Source organism: Nomascus leucogenys, chromosome 9, assembly GCF_006542625.1.
Source record: "Nomascus leucogenys isolate Asia chromosome 9, Asia_NLE_v1, whole genome shotgun sequence".
In the NCBI taxonomy this organism is placed as follows: domain Eukaryota; kingdom Metazoa; phylum Chordata; class Mammalia; order Primates; family Hylobatidae; genus Nomascus; species Nomascus leucogenys.
Window position 1 is genome coordinate 14,614,535 of NC_044389.1, and position 21,171 is coordinate 14,635,705.

The following is a 21,171-nucleotide window of genomic DNA, read 5'->3' on the forward strand; positions in this document are numbered from 1 at the left end:
TGCCCCTGCTTCCCTGTGGTCCTCCTCAGTTCCACGATGCTGGCCAGCAGGCGGTTGGCTTCAGCTTGCCCTGCCACAGATCTGCTGGCAGTGTGGAGGCCCACGTGGCAGGGGATAAGCCTGGAGCTGGGCAATCAAGGCCACTGGACTCAGAGACCACAGGGAACTATGGAGGGGATGGAGTCAGCTGAGTGATGGGACAAGAGTCTGACAGCAGCATGGGTGTGGAGCAAATGGAAGTCACCTGTGCAGAGGACCCTTTCAAGGACATTAGTGGTGGAGGCAGCATAGTAGCTCCCAAGGCAGAGGGATTGAGAGAAGAGTTTGAGGACTGGGAGGGCGGGACACATGATTGGGTGATGGGAGAAGGGGGCAGAGAATAGCAAGATTGCTTTCCTTGCCCATGGAGAAACAGAGGAGTGTGGATCATGAATGGGCAAGATCTTTAAGTGCCAGGGGGGTCATGGGGGAGGGGAGGGCCTGCTCCAGAGGAGGACCATTCCTGCTTCAGAGCCAAGGAGGACCTAGGCTGTGAAGATTCAGAGAGAGAGATGGAGGGGAGAGTCAGCTCAGCTGCCAACTGGCTTGCTTTCCTCCTGTCTCTTTCATTTTCATGATCTACCGAACCCTGCAATGGGCCAGCCCTGAACGTACAAGTGCATGTGCATGGTCACACACAGGCAAGCAAGCAAAACCCCTGGGCCTGACCTATGCATCTGCAGTCTAGTAGGTTTAGCAGATCCTAGTCCTGTACTGCTTGATTTTGAAGCTGTTAGGGGATGAACTTCGACAGTCTGCATCAGCCCTCTCACACAATGAGCGCCTGTTCAAGGTTCTTGACTGGAAGTTCTACCTTGTATCTGGCCTCCTGCAGCAGTTTAAGTCCATTCCCTGTGAGGAGGGTGTGCCACATGGCTTTGGGGGTCATGGAGAAGACCCACCTTGCAGATGTCCTCACTGAGGCTGGCAGAGCCGGCAACCTGCCCAAGGCTGCTCAGCCCATTAGGAGCCAGTAGCCTGGAAGATGTCTTTACCCCCAGCATCAGTTCAAGTGGAGCAGCACATATCTCTTGCCCTCTGCCTTCCAAGATTCTGGTGCTGAGACTTACGGAGTGTCTTGGAGGTTGCCTTCTGCCCCCCAACCCTGCTCTCAGCCGGCCCTCCAAGGCCTGGGTTGCTGGCCTCTGCTTTATCAGGATTCTCAAGAGGGACAGCTGGTTTATGTTGCATGACTGTTCCCTGCATATCTGCTCTGGTTTTAAATAGCTTATCTGAGCAGCTGGAAGACCACATGGGCTTATATGGCGTGGTACATGTTCCTGTAGCCTTGTCCCTGGCACCTGCCAAAATAGCAGCCAACACCCCCCACCCCCACCGCCATCCCCCTGCCCCACCCGTCCCCTGTCTCGCATTCCTCCCTCTGCAGGGCTGGCTCACCAGGCCCCAGCCCACATGCCTGCTTAAAGCCGTCTCCATCCTCTGCCTCACCCAGTCCCTGCCGAGGCTGAGCAGACGCCTCCAGGATCTGTCGGCAGCTGCTGTTCTGAGGTAAGGCTCGGGCAGGGCTCTGGGGAAGAGGAGAGCAGAGAATGGATGGGGAGATGTGAGGGTCTTGGGCCCTGGCATATTTACCCAGAGTCCACCTGTGTCTGCAGAAGTCCATGGCCCCTCCTGGTGGAGGCCACACTTCAGAGGATGGGTTGCTAGGACTGGGCTCCAAGATTGGTACAATAGAGCAGAGAGAAAGACAGAATCCCATGGTAGCCATTGGAGACTAGGGTTGGAGACTAGGGTTGGCGTCTTGGACCTGCCGCTAAAGATGTAGAGTTGTAAACTCTTGGATGAGTCACTTTCCCTCCCCAGGCCTCAGTTTTCTCATCTGTAGAGTGGGATAAATATTTGCTAGGCCTCTGCCTGCTCTAAATACAGTGAGGCTCTAACCAACAGAGATTCCCCTAAATTGCTTGTTCCAGGCCAAAGGTCACCTATACCTCTCCAGGCAGGTCCTTCTTGAGCCCCAGAGAGCAGAGTGAGACTGCAGCCCTGTCAGTCAGGTGAGTCTCCTGGTCATATTCTCAAGGCCAGGAACTCAGAAACTGTCCTGGAAGCACTGAGAACGACCAGATGTGCAAGGTCCTCTGCAGCGCCTCTCCAGGCCGACGCAGGAATTCCATTTGATGCCGCTGACTCAGTGCCATTCCCTCCCAGAGAGGACCCTGAGCTGAGCTGCACTTGGGGGGCAGATGGGGAGAGGCCCCACTGGGAGAACCTGTCCTTGGGTGTGAGCCCAGCTGGTTGGCATTAAAGAGTTTAACCTGGGTCCTCGTAAGTGTAACCCTTGTCCCATCCCACCCCAACACCCCATCTTGGGACAGGCCTTGCTCTGTGCCCAGGAGTGGTGGAGAAAGATTCCCTTGGTTTCTAGTTTCTCCTGGGCAGGCTGAGGACTATTCAGGGAGGGGGTTGCCTGGTGTGTAAGGAATTTCAGAGCACATTCCAGGCCTGCTGTAGCCGGGAAGCTACCTGCCCTCCCAAATTCCTTTTCTGACCCATGTCTTAGAGGGTGAATCTTCCTTCTCTCTGCAAAAGTGGAATCTAAGAGGATCAGGTTGCCTGCTGCCTCCTACTTTCTGCCCCCCACTTCCACTCCTCCTGCCCTCTCCCCTTCCCCTTACCCCCACTCTCCTGGTGGGCTAACAGCTGTTGGCTTAGGAAAATCCCAGCCGAATGCTGGGGACAAGGACTGAGGGGTGGGGCCTGTGTTTCTCAGAAACTCAGAGACTGTTTCTACAAGGACAGAACTCAAGGCTCTTCTGTTTTATAGTTGGTTAACTGAAGTCAGAGAGGCTAGGTGACTTAAATAAGGCCACACAGCAAAATCTGGATTTTAAGCCCAGATTTTTTGACCCTAAGGTCAGTATGCTTTATGCCTTCTATTGTCTTTGCTTTACTCCGCAAGAAAGGTGACCCTGTGAACGTGTTAGGCTTCCAACATGTGTTAGCTGTGAACGTATTAGGCTAGAAAGCTGCCTGTGGAAGTGGGTGGGACTTGGGTGTGAGGACACAGGTGTTTCAGGACATTCTGGTCCCTTGCCCTGCCAGGTTCTTGACTCTCTCCCATTCTGCAACCCCCAGTCTCAGCCCACCTCTTTCCCCTGCATCAGATCCTGCCTTTGAGCCACTGGCATGGTGGTGTCCTCTGGGCTGGCTGAAAGCCCTCCTCCATCCTCCATGTCTGCATGCTATTTTTGGGAGCTGGATGGTGCTCCCAGGAACAGGGAGAGGAGTCCAAGCTGCTCTGTCCTCCTGTGAGCCCCCAGAACCATGCCCAGTGGCTCTGAACTGGTGGAAGGGCAGGGTAGGAGAGGAGAGAGAAAGCTAGAAGCTATGCGCCCAGGCTGGCCATGCACGGTTCCTCTGAGAATGTTCTCCCTCCCACTGAGGGACAAGCTTCTCCTGGGGCTCAGGTAGGAGCTCCTCAAATTCTCAAGTCACTAGTTCTGGCCGCTCCCCTGGGGCTTTGGGTAACACTTGTCACCCCCACCCATCCTAGGGTTAGGAAGGCTATTCCGTTTGGCCACGCTCATCCTAAGACCTATTTGGAGACCCTCTGGGTTTGAGTCTTTTTTTCAGCAGAATGAGGCTTGATTCCCCATTATAGCACCTCGCACATTTGATGTCTCTTCTCACCCACCCACCCTACCCTGGGGGTTGGGGCAAAAAAGTGGCTCAGAGCTGCGCTCCAGAGCTCCTTGCAAACAAGGCTCCTCCCTCACTGTCCTCATCCTGCTCCAGCAGAGGGAGCAGGGGAGGGACCACGCTGCTGCAGCCATGCTCGTTTCTAACCCAGCAGGACTGGACATAACAGGAACAGGGTCTGAAGACAGTCAATCCGGGGCTGCAGTGGGTGCTGAGTCTGGGGAAGTCTCCACCTAGAGGGGCAGCTGGGCAGTGGCAGCTCCCTTGGAATGGCTCAGCCTCAGGACATCACCCCACCTAACCAGAGCCCTGGCTCTTGCTGGATGTCTACAGATGAGTGCCTGGAGTTGGTCTCAGCTACTACAGGGGGATGTGCAGGGAGAGGTGATGAGGGAGTGAGCAAGACTGTCTATGTGCCTCTGTCCTCATCCTGAGGCTTGGGTCTGAAGTTGGTGCTGCAGCACTGGCAGGTGTGAGTGGGGCAGGAGGTGGGCAGCAGAGGAGGAGCATTGGAGAGTGGTCCTGAGCATCATTCAGATTCTTCTCCTGCCTCACTTTAGCCTCACTCTCACATCACCCTGTCCATTCTCTCCCTTGGAAGCCAACATCAGGAAGGCTGTGGGGCTGGCATAGTGCACTACAGCAGAGGCTGCTGTTCACGTTTCAAACAATGTGATGGTGTCCCTGGAGCAGTGCACTGTCATGGCCCAGGAGGGTTGGGTCATAGTAGTTATTAGCTGAATGCCTACACTTCACACCAGCTCTGTTCCTCACACCTACCTGAGAAGAGCAGCAATTTCACAGCAAAGGGAGCTGAGATGTAGGGAGGTTAAGTGACCTTGCCAAGGTCGCAGGCAAACGCATGCTGGAGCCAGCATTCAAAACGAGATTAGTCTCACACTCAAGTGCTTGCTGTCTGCCGCCTCCCTGTGATTACACGCGCACTGTAACACCTGACATTGCCTAATGCCTTCCCCTTTTGTTAATGTCAACTGGAGCCTCGTAAAGACCCTGAGTAGCCAGGATGTGTACACTTTATCTCCATGAGACAGAGAAAGGACTGAGGTTTAGAGATGTTAAAAAGACTCGCCTAAACACCCTCAGCAAGCTAATGGAAGAGGATCTGAATCTAGATTATCTGTTCCCAGTGCAGTGAGAAGATGATCTCAGAATGAGTTCCCCGGGGGAACATTTTTTTAATCGGAATTTTCACTGAGATAATTAAAGACTAATAGACAGTCATCTTTAATAGCGAGCCCTTACACACTGTGCCCAGTTTCTCCCAAGGGCAACATTTGCAAAATTAGTACAATATCAAAACCAAGATTGGACATCCATACAATCAATCTATGATCTTATTCAGATTTGCCCACAATTGCACCATGTGTATGTGAAACTCTAAACAACTTTAACCTATGTAGGTTCATGTATCCATCATCACAGTCAACATACTGAAAAGATCCCAAACCACAAGCATCCCTCCTGTATGCTTTTATTTATTTATTTGGAGACAAGGTCTCACTCTTTTGTCCAGGCCGGTCTCTTGGGGTGCCCAAAGACCTTTTGTCCAGGTCTCACTTTTGTCCAGCACACATGGAATGGGTGCGGTGGCTCACGCCTGTAATCTCAGGACTTCGAGAGGCTGAGGCAGGAGGATCCCTTGAGCCTGGGAGTTCGAAACAGCCTGGGCAATGTGGCAAAATCCCAGCTCTACTAAAAATACAAAAATTAGCCAGGCATGGTGGTGCACAACTATAGTCCCAGCAACTCAGGAGGCTGAGGTGGGAGAATTGCTTGAGCCCAGAAGGTTGAGGCTGCAGTGAGCCTTTGTGCAGTGAAGATTTGTGCAGTGCTAAACAGATCCTGTGGAGTGGGGGTGGGCAGAGTGGACGGAAAGGTTGAGAAACTGCAGACATTGTCTTGAGTGTCACAAATGAAAATGCAGCATCCCAGGCAGTATTGCCAGTTCAGGGGCAAGGAATGAAGTGGACATCAGCAGGTGGTCTTGCTGCCATGTGGGTGTCACTATCTCCCTGGCAGGGGAGGAAACAGGCTTTTTGTTGCAGGTCACACAGCTCATGAGGGGTGGAACTAGATTCACCCCAGGCCTCTCTGATCTCTGTACAACGGGGGCCAGAGCTCTTCTGAGGAAGGCATGCTTCCTTTTGTACCTGCACTGACTTTTTTCTCTTTTTGGAGGGAGAGCAGAGACCATGTCTGACACGGAAGAGGTGGTGGAAGAGTACGAGGAGGAGTGAGTATCTGGAGCACCCTGCCTGAGTGGGGTCCTCTCCCCCCGCTGCCCTGCTGACACCTGGTCCAGGAGCCTCCTAGCTGTCCTAGGATTCTGGGTAGAAGTAGCTGTGTGTGTTTTGGGCACCCCAAGGAGAGATATAGCCATTTCCTTTCCACTCCTATACCCCTGGGTGGTAGATCCCAGGCAGAGCACAGGCCGAGGGACTTTGGGAAGCACAGAGGTTCAGCTCCAGGGTCATCAGGGTCCTTGGCCAGTCTTGGCTAGGGGCCATGAATAGAGAAGCTGAGATGTTGGGTCTCCTGAAACTGACTGAGGAAGGTTCAATGACTCTCCAGAGGCACAGAGCTGATTATGCCCCCCAAACCCCAGCTCAGAACCCAGTGTTATCACCCCATCTTGTATCCCTACTCTCTCCTGACAGTGCCCTGCCCACAGTCCTGTCCCAGAGGGAAACCAGGGGGTGGGACACAGCCAATCCGATAACTATGGAGGATAGTTGTCACCAGGGAGGAGACAGAGGTATAGGCACGGCTACTGCCCTCACAGAACTTACTCTCTTGTTGAGATGTTAAGACATAAACTGGGGGAAGAAATTAGCAAATGGGGCCCGGTGTGGAGGGCGGGCTGTTGGTAGTGCAGGAGTTCTGAGGAGAGGGAGATCAGGGGCTGGAATAGTCAGGGGGCTGTGTGGAGAAGGCAGGTCCTACCTGTGCAGAATTTGGAGAGATAAGAGATTTGGGAGAGGGCAGGACTTTCTAGAAAGGGGTACAGCTTGGGCAAAGATGGAAAGAGTAAGTGAGCAGAACGCTGGTGAGACCAAGCTGGCTGCGGCGCAGGCTTGCGGAGGATGGTAGGAGGCAGCCCTGCATGAGAAGGGCAGGCCAGGCTAGTGGGTGTCACTGCAAGGTGGGCAGGGTAGCATGGACTCCACTAGGCAACAAGGGAGAAAAAGGGGGGGATTATCTTTGGGGAAAGGCCAGTGTGTGCAAGCCTGTGTGTGCATGTGTGTGCATGCATGCATGTGTGTGCATGCATGCATGTGTGCATGTGTGTGCAGGCATGTGTGTTTGCATGGGCATGTGTGCGAGCTACTGACAGTGTTTCCTGTTGCTCTCAGGGAGCAGGAAGGTAAGCGTAAACGTGTGTACTCATTTGGATCAAAGACAGCCTGGTTCGAAACTGACCCACCTCTTCTCTCTTCTCTTGCCACCTGGACTTCTCTTCTGGGCAGAAGCAGCTGTTGAAGGTATGTACCTTAGGCAGGTGGAGAGCCAGAGGGCAGCCTCAGCAATGTGGAAATCCTGGGAGCCCTGGGAAAGCAGCTCATCTCTCCCTGCTCCTCACTCTCAGCTGAGCAAGATCGTCCAACAACAGTGCCTTCTAAAATGGGAATCAGTCCTACCTGGGTTGCTCGGGTCTTAAGGCAAACGATTTAAACCTGTCTCTTCTGTCCGCCATTTGCTTCAAACATAATGACCACTTTTCCCAATTATTTTTGCTTCTTTTCCCTTTTATCATGGGAAATTTTAAATGCATATAAAGGTAGCAATAATAATAATAATGCTGCCCCTGCCCAATGTACCCATTACCAGCTTCAACAATCATCGTCTTAGGGCCAATCTTCTTTCCTCTATACTCCGCCTTCCACCAGTTATTTTGGAGCAGACATCCAAAATTGTTCCCAGGCACCATGTCATTTCATGCTTCAAGATTTCACTACACTGTATCTCTAAGAGAGAAGCACCTACTTAAAAACCATAACCACAATGCCATGATACGCCCCAAAAGATTCCATTTAGTAATTCCTCAAATGCAATTAGGAGTATGAAATTGCTCAGTGATCTGAGACGTCTTATCTCGGCATGAAGCTTTGTCATGATTCTGAGCTTGCAGAGGCCCCTCTTGCTGCTCCTATTCTGATCGGTTAACCCATTGCCCTCCTCAGCTGTGGGTCCCACATCTCCCTGAAAGAATGCCCTCACTTTCCCTTCTTCCTGAGAGTTTGGCACATGGGAATGATTCAGAGGCTTCGCTCCAGTCCTCCCCCTGCACCCCAGGCAGGTGGACCCTGCCTTTTAGTGGCTCAGGTATCACTTCAGCATGTGGCGTGTAGATATTAGGAGAACGGTCTCTATGAAGGTCCGGTGGGGAGCCCAGGTGGCCCCACTCTTGCTCCCCATGGCTTCTAGGGAAAATGGGGACCCTCCTGCACATTTAAGGCTGTTCCAGGGGTGTCTGGCCAAAGAGGAGACAGAAGAGAAATTCATGGGAGAAACTGAAAGAGGCCACAGGCGTCTTTTTTGGTTTTTAAGGAACACCAGATACTTCGGAAGCTATCAGAAATATATTTTTGAATCAAAAATCTAGCCGGCTCCAAATTCTGCTGTGTTCCCTGAACAGACTCTTGATATGATAGCCCTTCCTTTGCTTTGGAGGATTTTCCACTTCCTTATAACAGGTTTGGGGTGGTGGAGTTTGAGACATAGATCTCTGGATTTGGGACCAATCCGCCTGCCACACACAGTAGAATTTGGCTGTGAGTTAGCAGAGTCATTCTCCACTGTGCCGGGGCCTGAGCCATGTAGCATCTGCCTTGCTTGCCATGAATAGATGAGACCCGCCTCCCACACAGTTGAGGATCTGGCTGCAAATGATCAAGAGAGAGCAACGTCTAGATGGGTGTCCACTAAGCCTGCAGGATAGATAATGCCAGGTGTCCTTCTTCCAAGAGAGGAATGGTTCCACTTGCTGGAACTGTTTTTTTGGGCAGATATTTGTACATAGAACAACTGTTGTAGTTGCAGCCTCTTTCCTTAGGTTTATAATGCTGGACCCTTCTTAGATGGGGCAGCATCCTCCCAACAGGCCGGGCAAATCTCCCCTGGGGCCCGGCTCTCCAGTGAGGCTTTCTAAAGTGTGACTCCTGGAAACTGGGCATGGTTTGCAGGATACCCAAGAGCCTCGTTCAGAGCAGGAACATGGGCAAGCTTGTTGAGGGCAGGAAATTTGATGGGAGTGAATTGTCCCCCACTCTCTGCTCTTTAGGGACCTCTGTCTTAGTAAGAAGGAAGCCGAGGCTCTGTCATCTAGAGGCAGTGCAGTTACCACAGATCGCATGCTCCTCTTGTGCCAGGCACCTGCTGGGTGCTCTATGCACGCTAGGTCATTCAGTCCTCACCACGGCTGAGAAGCGAGTAGAATGATTCCCATTTTACTGATGAGGGACCTGAAGCTCAGGGAAGTAACTGAGAGTTGCCCCTGTTGCTGGAAAGTAGTGGCTCAGGAACTGGAACGCCGGCCTAACTCCAAAGCCCACACTCTTAAAACCACTGCGCTGGGCGGCTGCTCCTGCCCTGGGCTCTCTGCTCCCAGACTAACCTGTCTCGCTTTTCCCCTCCGCTGCGGCCACTCCCTGAACCTCAGAAGAGGAGGACTGGAGAGAGGACGAAGACGGTAGTACAGCCTTTCCTTCTGTGGTGCTTTCTGCTGCCTGCTGTCCCGAGTGCAGCCTCCTTGTCCAGGGGCCCTGCTCTGGGGGCTGGGGGGTGTGAGTAGGGGGCAGGGATGGAGTGGGTCAGTTGTTTCCTCCCCTGCCTCCCAGGGGCCAGGATCACAGTTCCAAGCTGCTCATCATGCCTGAACTTCAGGGCCACTGGCTCCTCTTCCTGGTTCCTGGATCCTTCCCCTGGGTTGGGCGGTGGGAGGGACCCAGGCTAGCTGGTCTCCCAAGCTGCTCCAAATGTGGCCATAGAGGGGACCCGGCATCTAGAAGACAGCAGCGCCACCCTGCCCCCGTGCACATCCTAGTGTTCCGTGCTGGGACCTCTTTAGCAGCTGGACAGCGCCAGGCAGGGCGGCCAGGTGTTGGTTGGGGGGTCTGGGGACAGAGTCCTCTGGAGAGCAGCCAGGGAGACTGGAAATAGCCAGAGCAGGAAGGACATGACATCAGCCTTCAGATGCGTCCTGCTGATGGGGAGCACAGGACCAAGGCAAGGGAGTGAGATCAGGGCTTAATTTTAGAAAGCGCATTCTGACAGCTATATCTCAAGATGCAGTAGATGGGTTGGGGAGGCAGTAAGCTTCCCATCCTTGGGATGTTGCATGGCCACTGGGTGGGGTGGGGTATATTGTACAGAGAAATGACACGTCAGATGAGGTGGCAGAGGTGTGAACAAGATGGCCTAAAGGTGGGCCCCACAATTGCATGTCCTTCCTCGCTAGCCCTCTGCTTTCACACCTTCTAGAAGGATTATTTTGAGGTAAGACTCTTGCAGGGATCAAATAAAAGGCATCTCCAGGCTTCAGAGAGGACTCAGACCTGGGAAGGGAGGACAGAGGGAATGAAGGCCAACCCTTCTCCCACGATGGTGTCTTCCTCCTGCCCGAGGCTTTTTCTTCTCCCTCTGCCAAGAGGCACCCACTTCCCAGTGCATTGGTGAACAGGCATCACAGAACACTTCCTATAGGCACAGCCCAGGCCAGGCGGCATCCTGTCTCCCTTATCTGTTTGTCTGTCTGTCTACTCCAAGTGCCTGATAGAGATGGGGGCCACATCCTGCCAAACAAATGGATGACAACAGAAAAATCCTGCCCACTTTCTGGATAGTATGAAGATCCAGATGTTGGGTGTGCCATCCAGCCACACAGTCGTACTCTTTTGGTTTCTTTGAGATGTGGATTGAGGGTGTCTAGAGTCACTATGTTCAGGACAGGAGCTTCCAGACACCTCAGCTTAAGCAGGGCATGTTCTGTGGTGCCAGACACGGGGTGGAACTTCTGGGCTGGAAAGTTGGGGAATGAGGTGGAGTCCCATCATCAGGGAGGTCGCCGGGATGAATGGGGCTAGGCTGAGTGGCGGGAGGTAGCCGACAGTCAAAACCAAGAATGGCAGCCCCCAGCACGTTGGCTGCCCCCAAATTCATCTGCACCTAGACGTCTTGACCCCCATCCCCACTCCCCGCTGCCCATTCTCTGCTCTGGGTTCTGCCTGATAGCATGAGTGGGGCCTGCTTCTTCACTGTGTCTGCTTCACTTCTCCAGAGCAGGAGGAGGCAGCGGAAGAGGATCCTGAAGCAGAGGCTGAGACCGAGGAGACCAGGGCAGAAGGTAAGTCTCTGGATGAGGGTGCAGGGGCCTCAGGGGGTGCTGAGAGCTCCTGGAGCCATTCCTGAGGCAGTAAGAAACCCCCCGGAACAGGCTTTCCCATGTGCACCTGATTCTCCTATCGGCTAAGAGTCAACCATTGATTGCCCAATCAACAAACGTTGACCCAGCGCTTCTCTTGTGTCAGTCAGAGTCCTGGGTCCAGGGGAATGCGTGTGTGAGAGACAGCTCTATGACCCCAAAAACCAACAGAGTGCATCTAGGCTAGGACTTATCTGTGGGGGAGGCTCTTGGTGGCGGGGTTGGGGGGACTTGAGCTCAGAACAAGGACCTTGATTGATTTCTCGTGTTTCATTTAGAAGATGGAGAAGAAGAGGAAGTGAAGGAGGCTGAAGGTAAGGATGTCAGGAGAGAGGTACAAGGGAGGAGGCAAAGGAACCCCTCACAGCAGCTTTGGAGAATGCCCAAAGTACTCTTTCCAGGGAAGTGGATGTGCACTGAGAGGGTTTGGGAGAGGAGAGGACAGAACTTGGTGGCACTTCCAAAGTTTTAGATGTTGAGCTTTTAACTTTGCCCCTTCTCCTCCCAGAGAAGCTGCATTGGTGGCACCCAGTGGGAGAGGGGACCATTGTCCAGCCCCCTGGTCTGAACAGAGAAATGGGACCCAGAAGTCATATCCACACATGAAGCTCCTAGAGCTTAGGTGAAATCACTCGTAGAATGTGGTGTCCACAGGATGAAATCCCAATGCATAGATGGTCATGGTGGGTCATTGCTGCAGTCATCGTCATGCTGCAGCCTTCACCAGGGTTATAGGTGGTCCCAGTCACTTCTCCAAAGGGGAGGGGACAACGAGCTGGGGCTTGGAATCATATCGTCAGCTTCTGCCCTGTGGCCACCAGGAAGTCCAGGGGGTAACAAAGGAGGCAAAGACCTGGGAGGGGATTCTAGGGCCAGGACCCCTGGGGACCTTTCCAAAGCCCTCCTCACTGTGAAGCCCAAGAGAAGCAAAATTGCTTTGCCCAGAACTGGTGAGTGAGAGAAGGCTTTGTGTGAAGTTCCACACTGCGCGAGTGTGTGCCCTGCAGAACTCTATGGGAGAGGGAGTGTGGTATCTGCAGCCCCTACTGCCTTCATTCTCCTGGATGCTCCTGGAATCAGGGCTCCCCAGTGCCGGGAGGCACTCACTATGCAGATGGGGAAATGGAAATCCACAGGGGTCTAGCTCATCGAGGGTGGAGTTGGGACCACATCTGGGGCCCCCTGACCCATGGCTGTGTGCTTCTGTCTCCTCCAGATGGCCCAATGGAAGAGTCCAAACCAAAGCCCAGGTGAGTGGTGATGCACCTGGGTAGAGCCGGGAACAGAGGCTCAGGGAGAGAGGATGATGATGGAACAGGGGTGCAGTATGGGGAGTGGACACGGGCTGGGGGTTTGGTGGGCACAGACCACCACAGTACAGTTGTACAAGTTGTGTACTGCACAAACGTCTCTTCCTAAAGGAGTGAGTGAGGGCTGAATTCCACCCAACACTCCATCACCAATCATGCACCCTGTCAGAGACAGGGCTATGTTATTCTAGAGGAAGGGCCCTGAACAGACACTCTCCTCTCTCACAGTACAGCCAGAACACCCTCCTCCATGGCCAAGGTGGGACCTTGGGATAAAGGGAATCAAATTGTGGGGAGCCAAATAATGAAACCATGCCAGCATAGGCATGGCGGCTTCAGAGAGCTGAGAGAGGGCAGGGCGGCTTGGTGCCACACACGTGAAGCCCACCTGGAGGTGGTGTGTGCTGGGGGTGCTGGGGGATAGGGAGCATTTCCCTTTTTATGATGCCAACCCTGCCAGCAGAGGTTGACCCATGGTGCCTTTGCTCACTCACAGGCTCTTCCCATTTCAGTGGGGCCTTCTGAAACCAGCCCAAGACATCCCAGATCCATTTATTTGCCCAGTGCCTTTCCCCTTCCTGGCCTCTTGTGCACTGCAGTATCTCATTTCAGCTCCACACACCTGAGGGCAGATGGGGACACGAAGAATCAGAGAACCCCCTGAGTTTCAGTATGTGTTGGGACCAGGACCAAACTGCAAGACTCCCAGGTTCATGTCGAGTTTCTGCGGGGTCCACCAGAGGATTTGGAGTCCAACAAGCATGCCATCTTGTCACAACTTCTTTGATTCCAAGTTGTGTGGCTTTGAGCAAGTCATTCTACCTCCCTGAGCCTCAGTTCTCCTAAGTGAGATTAACGGTACCTACTTCATGAGCATATCATGAGCATGAAGTGAAATAGCATACGTGAAAGAGCTTTGTGTATTCCCAGGTGCTGAGCAAGGCTGAGGACTGCCATTGTTGACGTCAGTGTTACTACCATTGCTGTGGTTGGTCAGGGCAGTGCTGGAAGATTCTCTAGGAAGGAGCAGGGCCCTGCCGGTCCTGGACACCCTCAGTCCCTGGGTCCAGAATGGGGCTGATGCTCACTGACTATTCCTCTCTCCAACAGGTCATTCATGCCCAACTTGGTGCCTCCCAAGATCCCCGATGGAGAGAGAGTGGACTTTGATGTAAGCGGTGGCTGTGGGTTGAGCAGGCCTGGGCTGGGGATAGTCCTAAAGGCCCTCAGTGACAGAGATTTTGTGACCTTGGGCTGGGGTAGAGCGCAGGTGGGATGGGGTGAAGCAACAGCCAGGCTGGGTGCCCATCCATGAGCGTGATCCTGGGTTCAGGCCATAGTTACCCCTTCCATGGCCAGGCGCCAGGCCCTGCCAGAGGTCTTTTGCACTGCGTTGGGGGGGTGTCTAGCCCGCCCATCTCTCCCCTGGACTCTTTGGAGTGGCAGCCTCTGAGCCGCAGTGGTCCACCCACAGGACATCCACCGGAAGCGCATGGAGAAGGACCTGAATGAGTTGCAGGCGCTGATCGAGGCTCACTTTGAGAACAGGAAGAAGGAGGAGGAGGAGCTCGTTTCTCTCAAAGACAGGATCGTAGGTGTCCAGTCTGCCCACCTAACGTTCTCTGATGGCCCAGTCTGTCCTCCATCCCTTTTGTCAGGCCCAACCTCCTCCAGACAGCCTTCCCCGGCACCTCAAACCCAGCTAGGTGTGAGCTCTCCTTCAGAGGCCCTCCAGCACTCTGCACAGCTCCTGCAGCCCTGACTGGTTTCTTGGGTCCCTGCCTTCCCTCCCCATTCGACTGGATGCTCCTTGACTGCCAGAGCTGAGTCTGATCTGTTTCAGGCCTCCCCCAGGGCCTAATTCAGGCCTGGGCTGTGGACTGATTTTTCACAGGCCTGCTGCACCACCCCTGCCCTTGATTTCTCTTCCCCCACAGATGAAGGGGAGTGTGACCTGCAATATCCCACATCCTTCTCCTGCAGAGCGTGGAGGCTGCTTTGATTGCTTTTGTTTCTCCCCATCAAACTTGCCTTCCCACAGACATGCTGCTCTGGCTAGAGCAATGACTTGGCCATCTATCCAAGCATATGGCACAGAGCAGCTGCCAGGGTAGGGTGGGATGGAGGTGGGGCAGAGCTCAGGAGGAGCCTGCTTGATGTTTCCCAATTGTGGAGGGCAGTCTCACCATGAGGAATGTTGGAGGTGGGTCACTGCAGGTACCCTGGTGTGCACGTCCATGGAGCTGGTTGAAAGTGGAGGCCCTTGGAGGCCGGGCACCACTGCTTCAAGACTCTGGAAGGAACCCCCCCTAGGAATTCCCTTGCCACCCCATGCAGGTTTCTGTACCTGCAATGCCACCTTCTCCCTATGCACACCTGGGTGGGCTTTGCCTCTTCTCCTTAGGAGAGACGTCGGGCAGAGCGGGCCGAGCAGCAGCGCATCCGGAATGAGCGGGAGAAGGAGCGGCAGAACCGCCTAGCTGTGAGTGACCCCCAGCCCAGGCCCATGGAGTCCCCCCACGCTCCCAGCTCCTGCTGGGCCCCTAGGCCCCTCTCTATTCATCAACATGAATGAAATCAGTCAAGAGACAATATTGGCCGGGTGCGGTGGCTCACGCCTGTAATCCCAGCACTTTGGGAGGCCAAGGCAGGCAGATCACTTGAGGTTGGGAGTTCGAGACTGGCCTGACCAACATGGAGAAACCCTGTCTCTACGAAAAATACAAAATTAGCCGGGCGTGGTGGTGCATGCCAGTAATCCCAGCTACTCAGGAGGCTGAGGCAGGAGAATCGCTTGAACACGGGAGGCGGAGGTTGCGGTGAGCCGAGGTCACGCCATTGCACTCTAGCCTGGGCAACAAGAGTGAAACTCCATCTCAAAAAAAAAAAAAAAAAAAGAGACAATATCAATATCAACCTAGGAAGTGCTGGGCATTGTCTTGGCTCTGATAATACATCAGCAAGCAAGAGAGAAACGCCTGCATCCTTATGAACATATTATTTTATAAGACTCTCCAGCCCTCATCCCTTCCCCAGTGCAGACTTCGCGAGAACTGAAGGCCCCGTAGCTCTCTTCCTGTGCAGCTGCTGAAGGCATTTCCAGAGCAACAGGTCTTCCAGGGGCACTCCTAGCTTGAGGGGATGACGAGATCTCACATTTGGGAATCAGGACCTCATTCATTCACGCAGTCATTTCTCAGTCAGTGGACTCCTGTGGGCCAGCTCTGTGCTGGGAGCTACCCTCTCAGAAAGCTCCTTGCCCAGCGGAGAGAAAACTGAACTCACCCATAAAGACCACAAGCTTCAGCCCAGAATCAGGGTTTCCAATCCTTTCCCCTAATTTGCTCTCTTCCTCCTTGCTGTAAATCAGGAAGAGAGGGCTCGACGAGAGGAGGAGGAGAACAGGAGGAAGGCTGAGGATGAGGCCCGGAAGAAGAAGGCTTTGTCCAACATGATGCATTTTGGGGGTTACATCCAGAAGGTAGGTGGGGAGCAGCAGGGGTCGCCAGGAGATCCTGGTATAGCCGTGAGGAATGAGGTGTCCACTGCAGCAGGTAGACTTTAGGTCAGATCCCAGGAAGAGATTCCCAGCTGCTGTGGGTGGAAGACTGAGGTCTCCTCATGCCCAGCCCCTGAGCTGGTTTTCAGCCTGACCATGGCTTGCACTAGGAGGGGCTTGCTGGGGTAGGGGGCTACAGGCAGAGCCTGGGGCACCAAAGGTGCTCCCCGTGCCTGGCCCCAGGAGTGCTCCCCCAAGGAGGCTGGGTGCAGCTGGAAGAGCCTTGTGCCTAGCGTCAGAGCTCTAGTTGGAGACCTAGCTCTGCCACATACAGTTGTGTGACCTTTTGCAACCTCTGAGCCTCGGTTTCCTCAACTGGCACTCATATTGCCTGCCTTGATGCTTTGAGAAGCTCAAATGAACTACCATGGAAAGTGTCTATGTGCCACACAGATGTGAGATCGTTTGTTCCTGGAAACTCACTCTCGATCCCTAACTTTTGTGCCCCATTCCTCCTAGATCCTCCATTCTCAAGGGAGGAGAGATATGTGAAATTGATTTTCTCTAGGTAGTGAAGGAATCAAAACATTTTCTTAGATTTCCAGCTTAGTCCCTAGCTCAGAACTAGGCCACCCCCTGCCTCTGCCCCCATGGTGACCACACCAGCCAAGACTTTGGCATCAAAGTCTTCATGCTATCAAACAGCCCCTGCTGTAACCCCCAGACCCACGTCCTAGTAAACCCAGCTGACTACAGCGAGTGTCTGAATCTTCTCTTCCATGTCTCTCCTTGCCTTTGTCTTCCCGCCTTCTCTGTCTCTGTTGCGGTATTGGTCTTTTTCTCTGGGCCTCTCTCTCATGGTTTCCCGGTTTAGCAGGCCCAGGTGGGTACCAAAAACCTCAAGCCTTCTTCCTCCCCCTAGTTTTGGGGAGCTCCCTGGGAGGGGAAGGCACCTTGCTAGAGGGGAGGAGTGAAGAGATTGGGCTGGCTGGGGAGGGGGGAAGCTGGCGAGAGGTGGAAGAGATTAGTTAGGCAAAGAAGGAAGAGACTGACGTGATCCTCCTTGCCCCTGCCTCAGTTTCCCCAGGGAATACATGTAGTTGGTAGTGTGGGGTGTGGCAGGAAGAAGAGCATAAGAACCTGGCCCTCCTGCAGGCCTTGCTCCACCTCCAGAGGGTTTGGGGAGGGTTAGGGGACAGGCAGGGGGCAATCTGGCCAGTTGTCTCTGCTTCCCACACCCTTCAGACAGAGCGGAAAAGTGGGAAGAGGCAGACCGAGCGGGAAAAGAAGAAGAAGATTCTGGCCGAAAGGAGGAAGGTGCTGGCCATCGACCACCTGAATGAAGATCAGCTGAGGTGGGGGCTGGGAGGAGTGGTCCTGGGGCACTGCCCAGGGAGGGGTCGGGCCGAGGGCACTTCTTTCTGCGAGCCACCAGAGGGCGTGACTGCCTCACATATTTTCCCATGGCAAGTTTGGTGGGACCAGAGCTGGGCACCAGCAGGTCAGGCCAACTCCTTTCTGGGCTTTGCTGATGGGGAAAGAGAACTGAGCAGGTGCCCCACCCCTCTGAGCTCCATCTACCCACCTGCACACGGGAGTCAGGACAGGGGATTGAACTAGATGCTCTCCTGCGCCAGAAGGGCCTCTCCTGCTCCCCGCTTGTTCTTGGAACTTTGCTCTGGCAGCCCCTGGTGTCCGTTCCTGAGCACTGGGTGCTGCCGTCTGGTCCCCAGGCTGGGTCAGGCCCACGGGGTGGGCTGGGGTACCCTTGGCAGGCCTCGAGGTGGGAAGGAGGGCTGGGACCCTGGAGGCTGGGCCAGGACCAGGACGGAGGCCCAGGAGGGCCCTTCCCTGGACCTCCCCATTCCCACCCTTGCCCGTGCAGGGAGAAGGCCAAGGAGCTGTGGCAGAGCATCTATAACTTGGAGGCAGAGAAGTTCGACCTGCAGGAGAAGTTCAAGCAGCAGAAATATGAGGTGGGCCGCCATGCTGTCCCCACCCAGCATCTCATCTCACGCTCCTCCTGGTTCACTGGGTCCTGTAATACTGCTGCAGGTCCCTGGGTCCCTGTCCCTATTCCCCACCAGCCCCCTTCAGCTCCTGCATCTGCCCCTGCTGCCTGGCCTTCAGCAGTGTTCCATGTCCACCGCATTGACGACCGCTTGCTGGAAGTGTCTGAGAGCTCGCTGGGGCTGAGCAGAGACGCTTTCCTGGGGTTCCAACCCTGGGGGTCTCCAACACCTCGAGGCAGCAGCTCAGTGATCTGAGCTGGATACAAGGACCAGGATGCACCAAGCCAGGACACCCAGTGGAAGGGGAGGGCTGCCAACAGAGAGAGGCTTCTCCCCACATACACCCAAGGCCCTGGTGTGGGCACAGTTAGGCTGAGCCTCAAGCCCACAGTCTTTCGGGGTCCTATGTGCACTAATGAGGGTCTTAGGCAAACAGACACCAGGCAAGCATGTGCCTTAGAGGACACTGATGCTGCATACCTGAGCTCAGACCTGGGCGCCAGTCCTTCCCTACCCACCACCCCCCAGCCCCGGTCCCAGGGCCTCTTTGCTCACTAAGGGGAGAATTCAGCTTCCCCTGGAGGGTCTCCTCTGCTGCTCCTGCCAAACTACTCCTCCCTGGGCAAGAAGCCCCTCCCTGGGCAGGCTCAGGCCGCAGTGGCTACAGGGCACTCCCACCTCCCAATACGGAGAGGGGCTATATTTCCTGGTGACAATGGCATGGACTTTGGAGCCATAATGTCTGGGTTGAATTTCTACCTGTGCCCCTCACTGGCTGTGTGACGTTGGGTGAGTTAGTCCACTGTTCCTTGCCTCCATTTCCACAGGTAACACTACAATCTACTTCAGAGGGTGATTGGGAGGGTTACAGAGATAATACTAATTGTTATTATTGCTGTAGTGTTCCAACCACTGTTCCAAGAATGTCCCATGTATTAACTTACTATGGCCTCATAGCAGCCCTATGGGTTCACATCTGGGAAGGGGCTCAGGACAGAGCCTGGCACCCACTAAATGCTCAGCAGGTGTCAGCCGTTGTTATGGCCTCTCTAGTCCTGTGCCTTCCACTTTTTTCTTTTTTTTTTTTTTTTTGGTTCCACACTGAACTCTGCACTGGCCAACAGGACACAGATTTGCCAAACTTTGGGGCAGCGCCCTGCAGGGGTGGTGCATGGGGATGCTACTCCTCAAAGGGCACAGCTTCCGGGATGGTGGGCAGCTGGGCAGGGGTGCCCCAGAGGGGTCTGGGGCTAGGAGGGCTCCATGACACAGCCTCCAGCTTTGTGCCCAGCTCTCAGAGGCCCTCCTTATGGACTTTCATATCCTGAACCTACTATGGCCCTGGTACCCCACAGTGAGAGGCCCATGAGGCATCCCGGAAGCTTCTCCTTGGCTTCTGCCTGTGGCACACAGGCCCCTCCTGACCCTTAACTATCCTAACCCCTCCTACTCTTCGATGCTCCTCCTTGTCCTCCTGCACCGCTGCACTCAGCCCCCTTCTCCCCATCCCCAGGCCACCTGGGACCTGAGCCAATCAGCTCCAGTGTTGCTCTTTGTCCTTCCCACTTTTCTTGCAGATCAATGTTCTCCGAAACAGGATCAATGATAACCAGAAAGTGTAAGTGTCTGAGGTCATTCTCGCCTAGCCCACCCCCTGCCCCCTCCGTCCCTCCCTTCCAGCTATCCCATTCCTCCTTGGAGGGCCCCAGGCTCCCAGCCTTTCCTCCTCCGCTTCAGCCCACAGGTTTCCTTCTCTGGCTCCTCCGGGGCCTCGTGCTTCTCTCCCTGTGGCCTCTGCTTGCTGATGGGGGTGAAATGTGGGGTGGAGAAGCTTCCCTCCAGCCTCAGGCTGCTGCCCTATTCTGCCCCTGGAGGCAGCTCCAGCCTGCTGCTCTCACCTTTGGCACGCCAGTCCTACCCCAGCCCCATGGTGACCTACTACCCTGCCTGTGTCTCCATGTCACTGCGTCCTGCTTCCCCTGCAGCTCCAAGACCCGCGGGAAGGCCAAAGTCACCGGGCGCTGGAAATAGAGCCCAGCCTCCTTCACCAAAGATCTGCTCCTCGTTCGCACCTGTCTCCGGCCTGCACTCCCCCAGTTCCTGGGCCCTCCTGGGCACCCCAGGCAGCTCCTGTTTGGAAATAGGGAGCTGGCCTAGGTGGGAGCCACCACTCCTGCCTGCCCCCACACCCACTCCACACCAGTAATAAAAAGCCACCACACACTGACTGGCATTTCTGTCATGTCCCCTTCAGAGAGAGAGAAACTGAGACGAGACCCTGGTCTCACAGGCCCCCGGTGTCTGCCAAGCTCCGAGGAGCTTTCCCCTGTCTGGTCTCCCTGCTTGCCTGTAGCTGGGGAGAGGGTGGAGGGCCCAGGGTGCGGCCCTGGAGGCAGGAGCAGTGGAAAGGGCTTCTGATCATAGCTCCTTGGAGTCACCAAAACAGCACATGGGAAAAGTGCTGTTGAGGGGGACAGAGTGTTCCCTGCGTGAGTCACTCACTGGAGAACAATGCAGGCCTCTTTGGATGGTTCCCGTTCTCTTTCTCCTCCTAGCCAGGGCCCTAGGAACCAGGCGTCTGAGGGACAGGGAGCTCTTGAGGAAGGAAGAAAGGCCAGTTTTATTGGGCAGCTATTCAGGCCTGAGTTGTTGAGAGGTGTGGATTAGTCTGGGTGCCTCAGTTTCCCCCTCCCATGATCTGCACATCCTCAAGGGCTTAAACCACAGGGTCCTGAGCCGAAGAGGACAGCTTGGTGGCATGGATTTCAGTTGGCAGAAAGACAAGGAAACGATGAGAGGGCACCATCCTCCTCTCCAGAGGAAAGCCTGAGACGACACATTCTCTTGACCCTCCATTCCTTTATCAGGTGTGCAATTCCCAATTCCTTCCCTTGGCTCCCCACTCGCCACCCATCAGCAAGTGCCTGATGAGTTGTGTCTGGAAAGGCTTCCTGTGGTCTCCCAGCCAGAGTGAATCCATTTCTGCTTGCTAGAGCATGTGCTGTCACAGCTATGCCATCCAATGCCACACTTGGTTAGACGCATCTCTTCCTTCAGGCATGGCTCTCATGCTCCCAGGAGACAATGCAGACATGTTATCCTGTGCTGTGTGCCAAGCACTGGGATCTATGTAGTGAGAGATGAAGAGGAAATGGTCCTTGGGCCACAGGGAGGGGCTTAGCCTGGGGTCTTGGCCTCATTTCTTATTCA

At 54.5% G+C, this 21,171-nt stretch overlaps 1 protein-coding gene across 6 annotated transcripts; it reads left to right on the forward strand.

Moving 5' to 3' along the window:
* Positions 1–1,433: 1,433 nt before the first annotated feature.
* Positions 1,434–20,194, forward strand: TNNT2 (troponin T2, cardiac type). Of its 6 annotated transcripts, none has more exons than XM_012502016.2 (17): positions 1,434–1,548; positions 5,899–5,953; positions 7,074–7,084; positions 7,188–7,202; positions 9,380–9,409; positions 10,997–11,062; positions 11,419–11,454; positions 12,357–12,390; positions 13,561–13,621; positions 13,925–14,041; positions 14,855–14,932; positions 15,821–15,931; positions 16,824–16,832; positions 17,195–17,304; positions 17,835–17,925; positions 19,539–19,579; positions 19,947–20,194. In XM_012502016.2, the coding sequence occupies exons 2-17, from the start codon at positions 5,913–5,915 to the stop codon at positions 19,990–19,992; spliced, it is 897 nt and encodes a 298-aa protein (XP_012357470.1). In that variant the 5' UTR covers positions 1,434–1,548; positions 5,899–5,912; the 3' UTR covers positions 19,993–20,194. The 6 variants fall into 6 exon arrangements, with proteins under 6 accessions (XP_012357470.1, XP_030674534.1, XP_030674533.1 ...); XM_030818674.1 differs by having other exon boundaries at positions 16,827–16,832; XM_030818673.1 differs by having other exon boundaries at positions 11,422–11,454.
* Positions 20,195–21,171: the final 977 nt, after the last annotated feature.

Bases quoted from the DNA above. Each gene is read 5' to 3' on its own strand.
- TNNT2 (XM_012502016.2), top strand. From the start codon at position 5,913: ATGTCTGACACGGAAGAGGTGGTGGAAGAGTACGAGGAGGA. The intron at 11,063-11,418 runs GTAAGTCTCTGG...TGTTTCATTTAG, and splicing joins CGAGGAGACCAGGGCAGAAG to AAGATGGAGAAGAAGAGGAA. The intron at 13,622-13,924 runs GTAAGCGGTGGC...GTCCACCCACAG, and splicing joins GAGAGAGAGTGGACTTTGAT to GACATCCACCGGAAGCGCAT.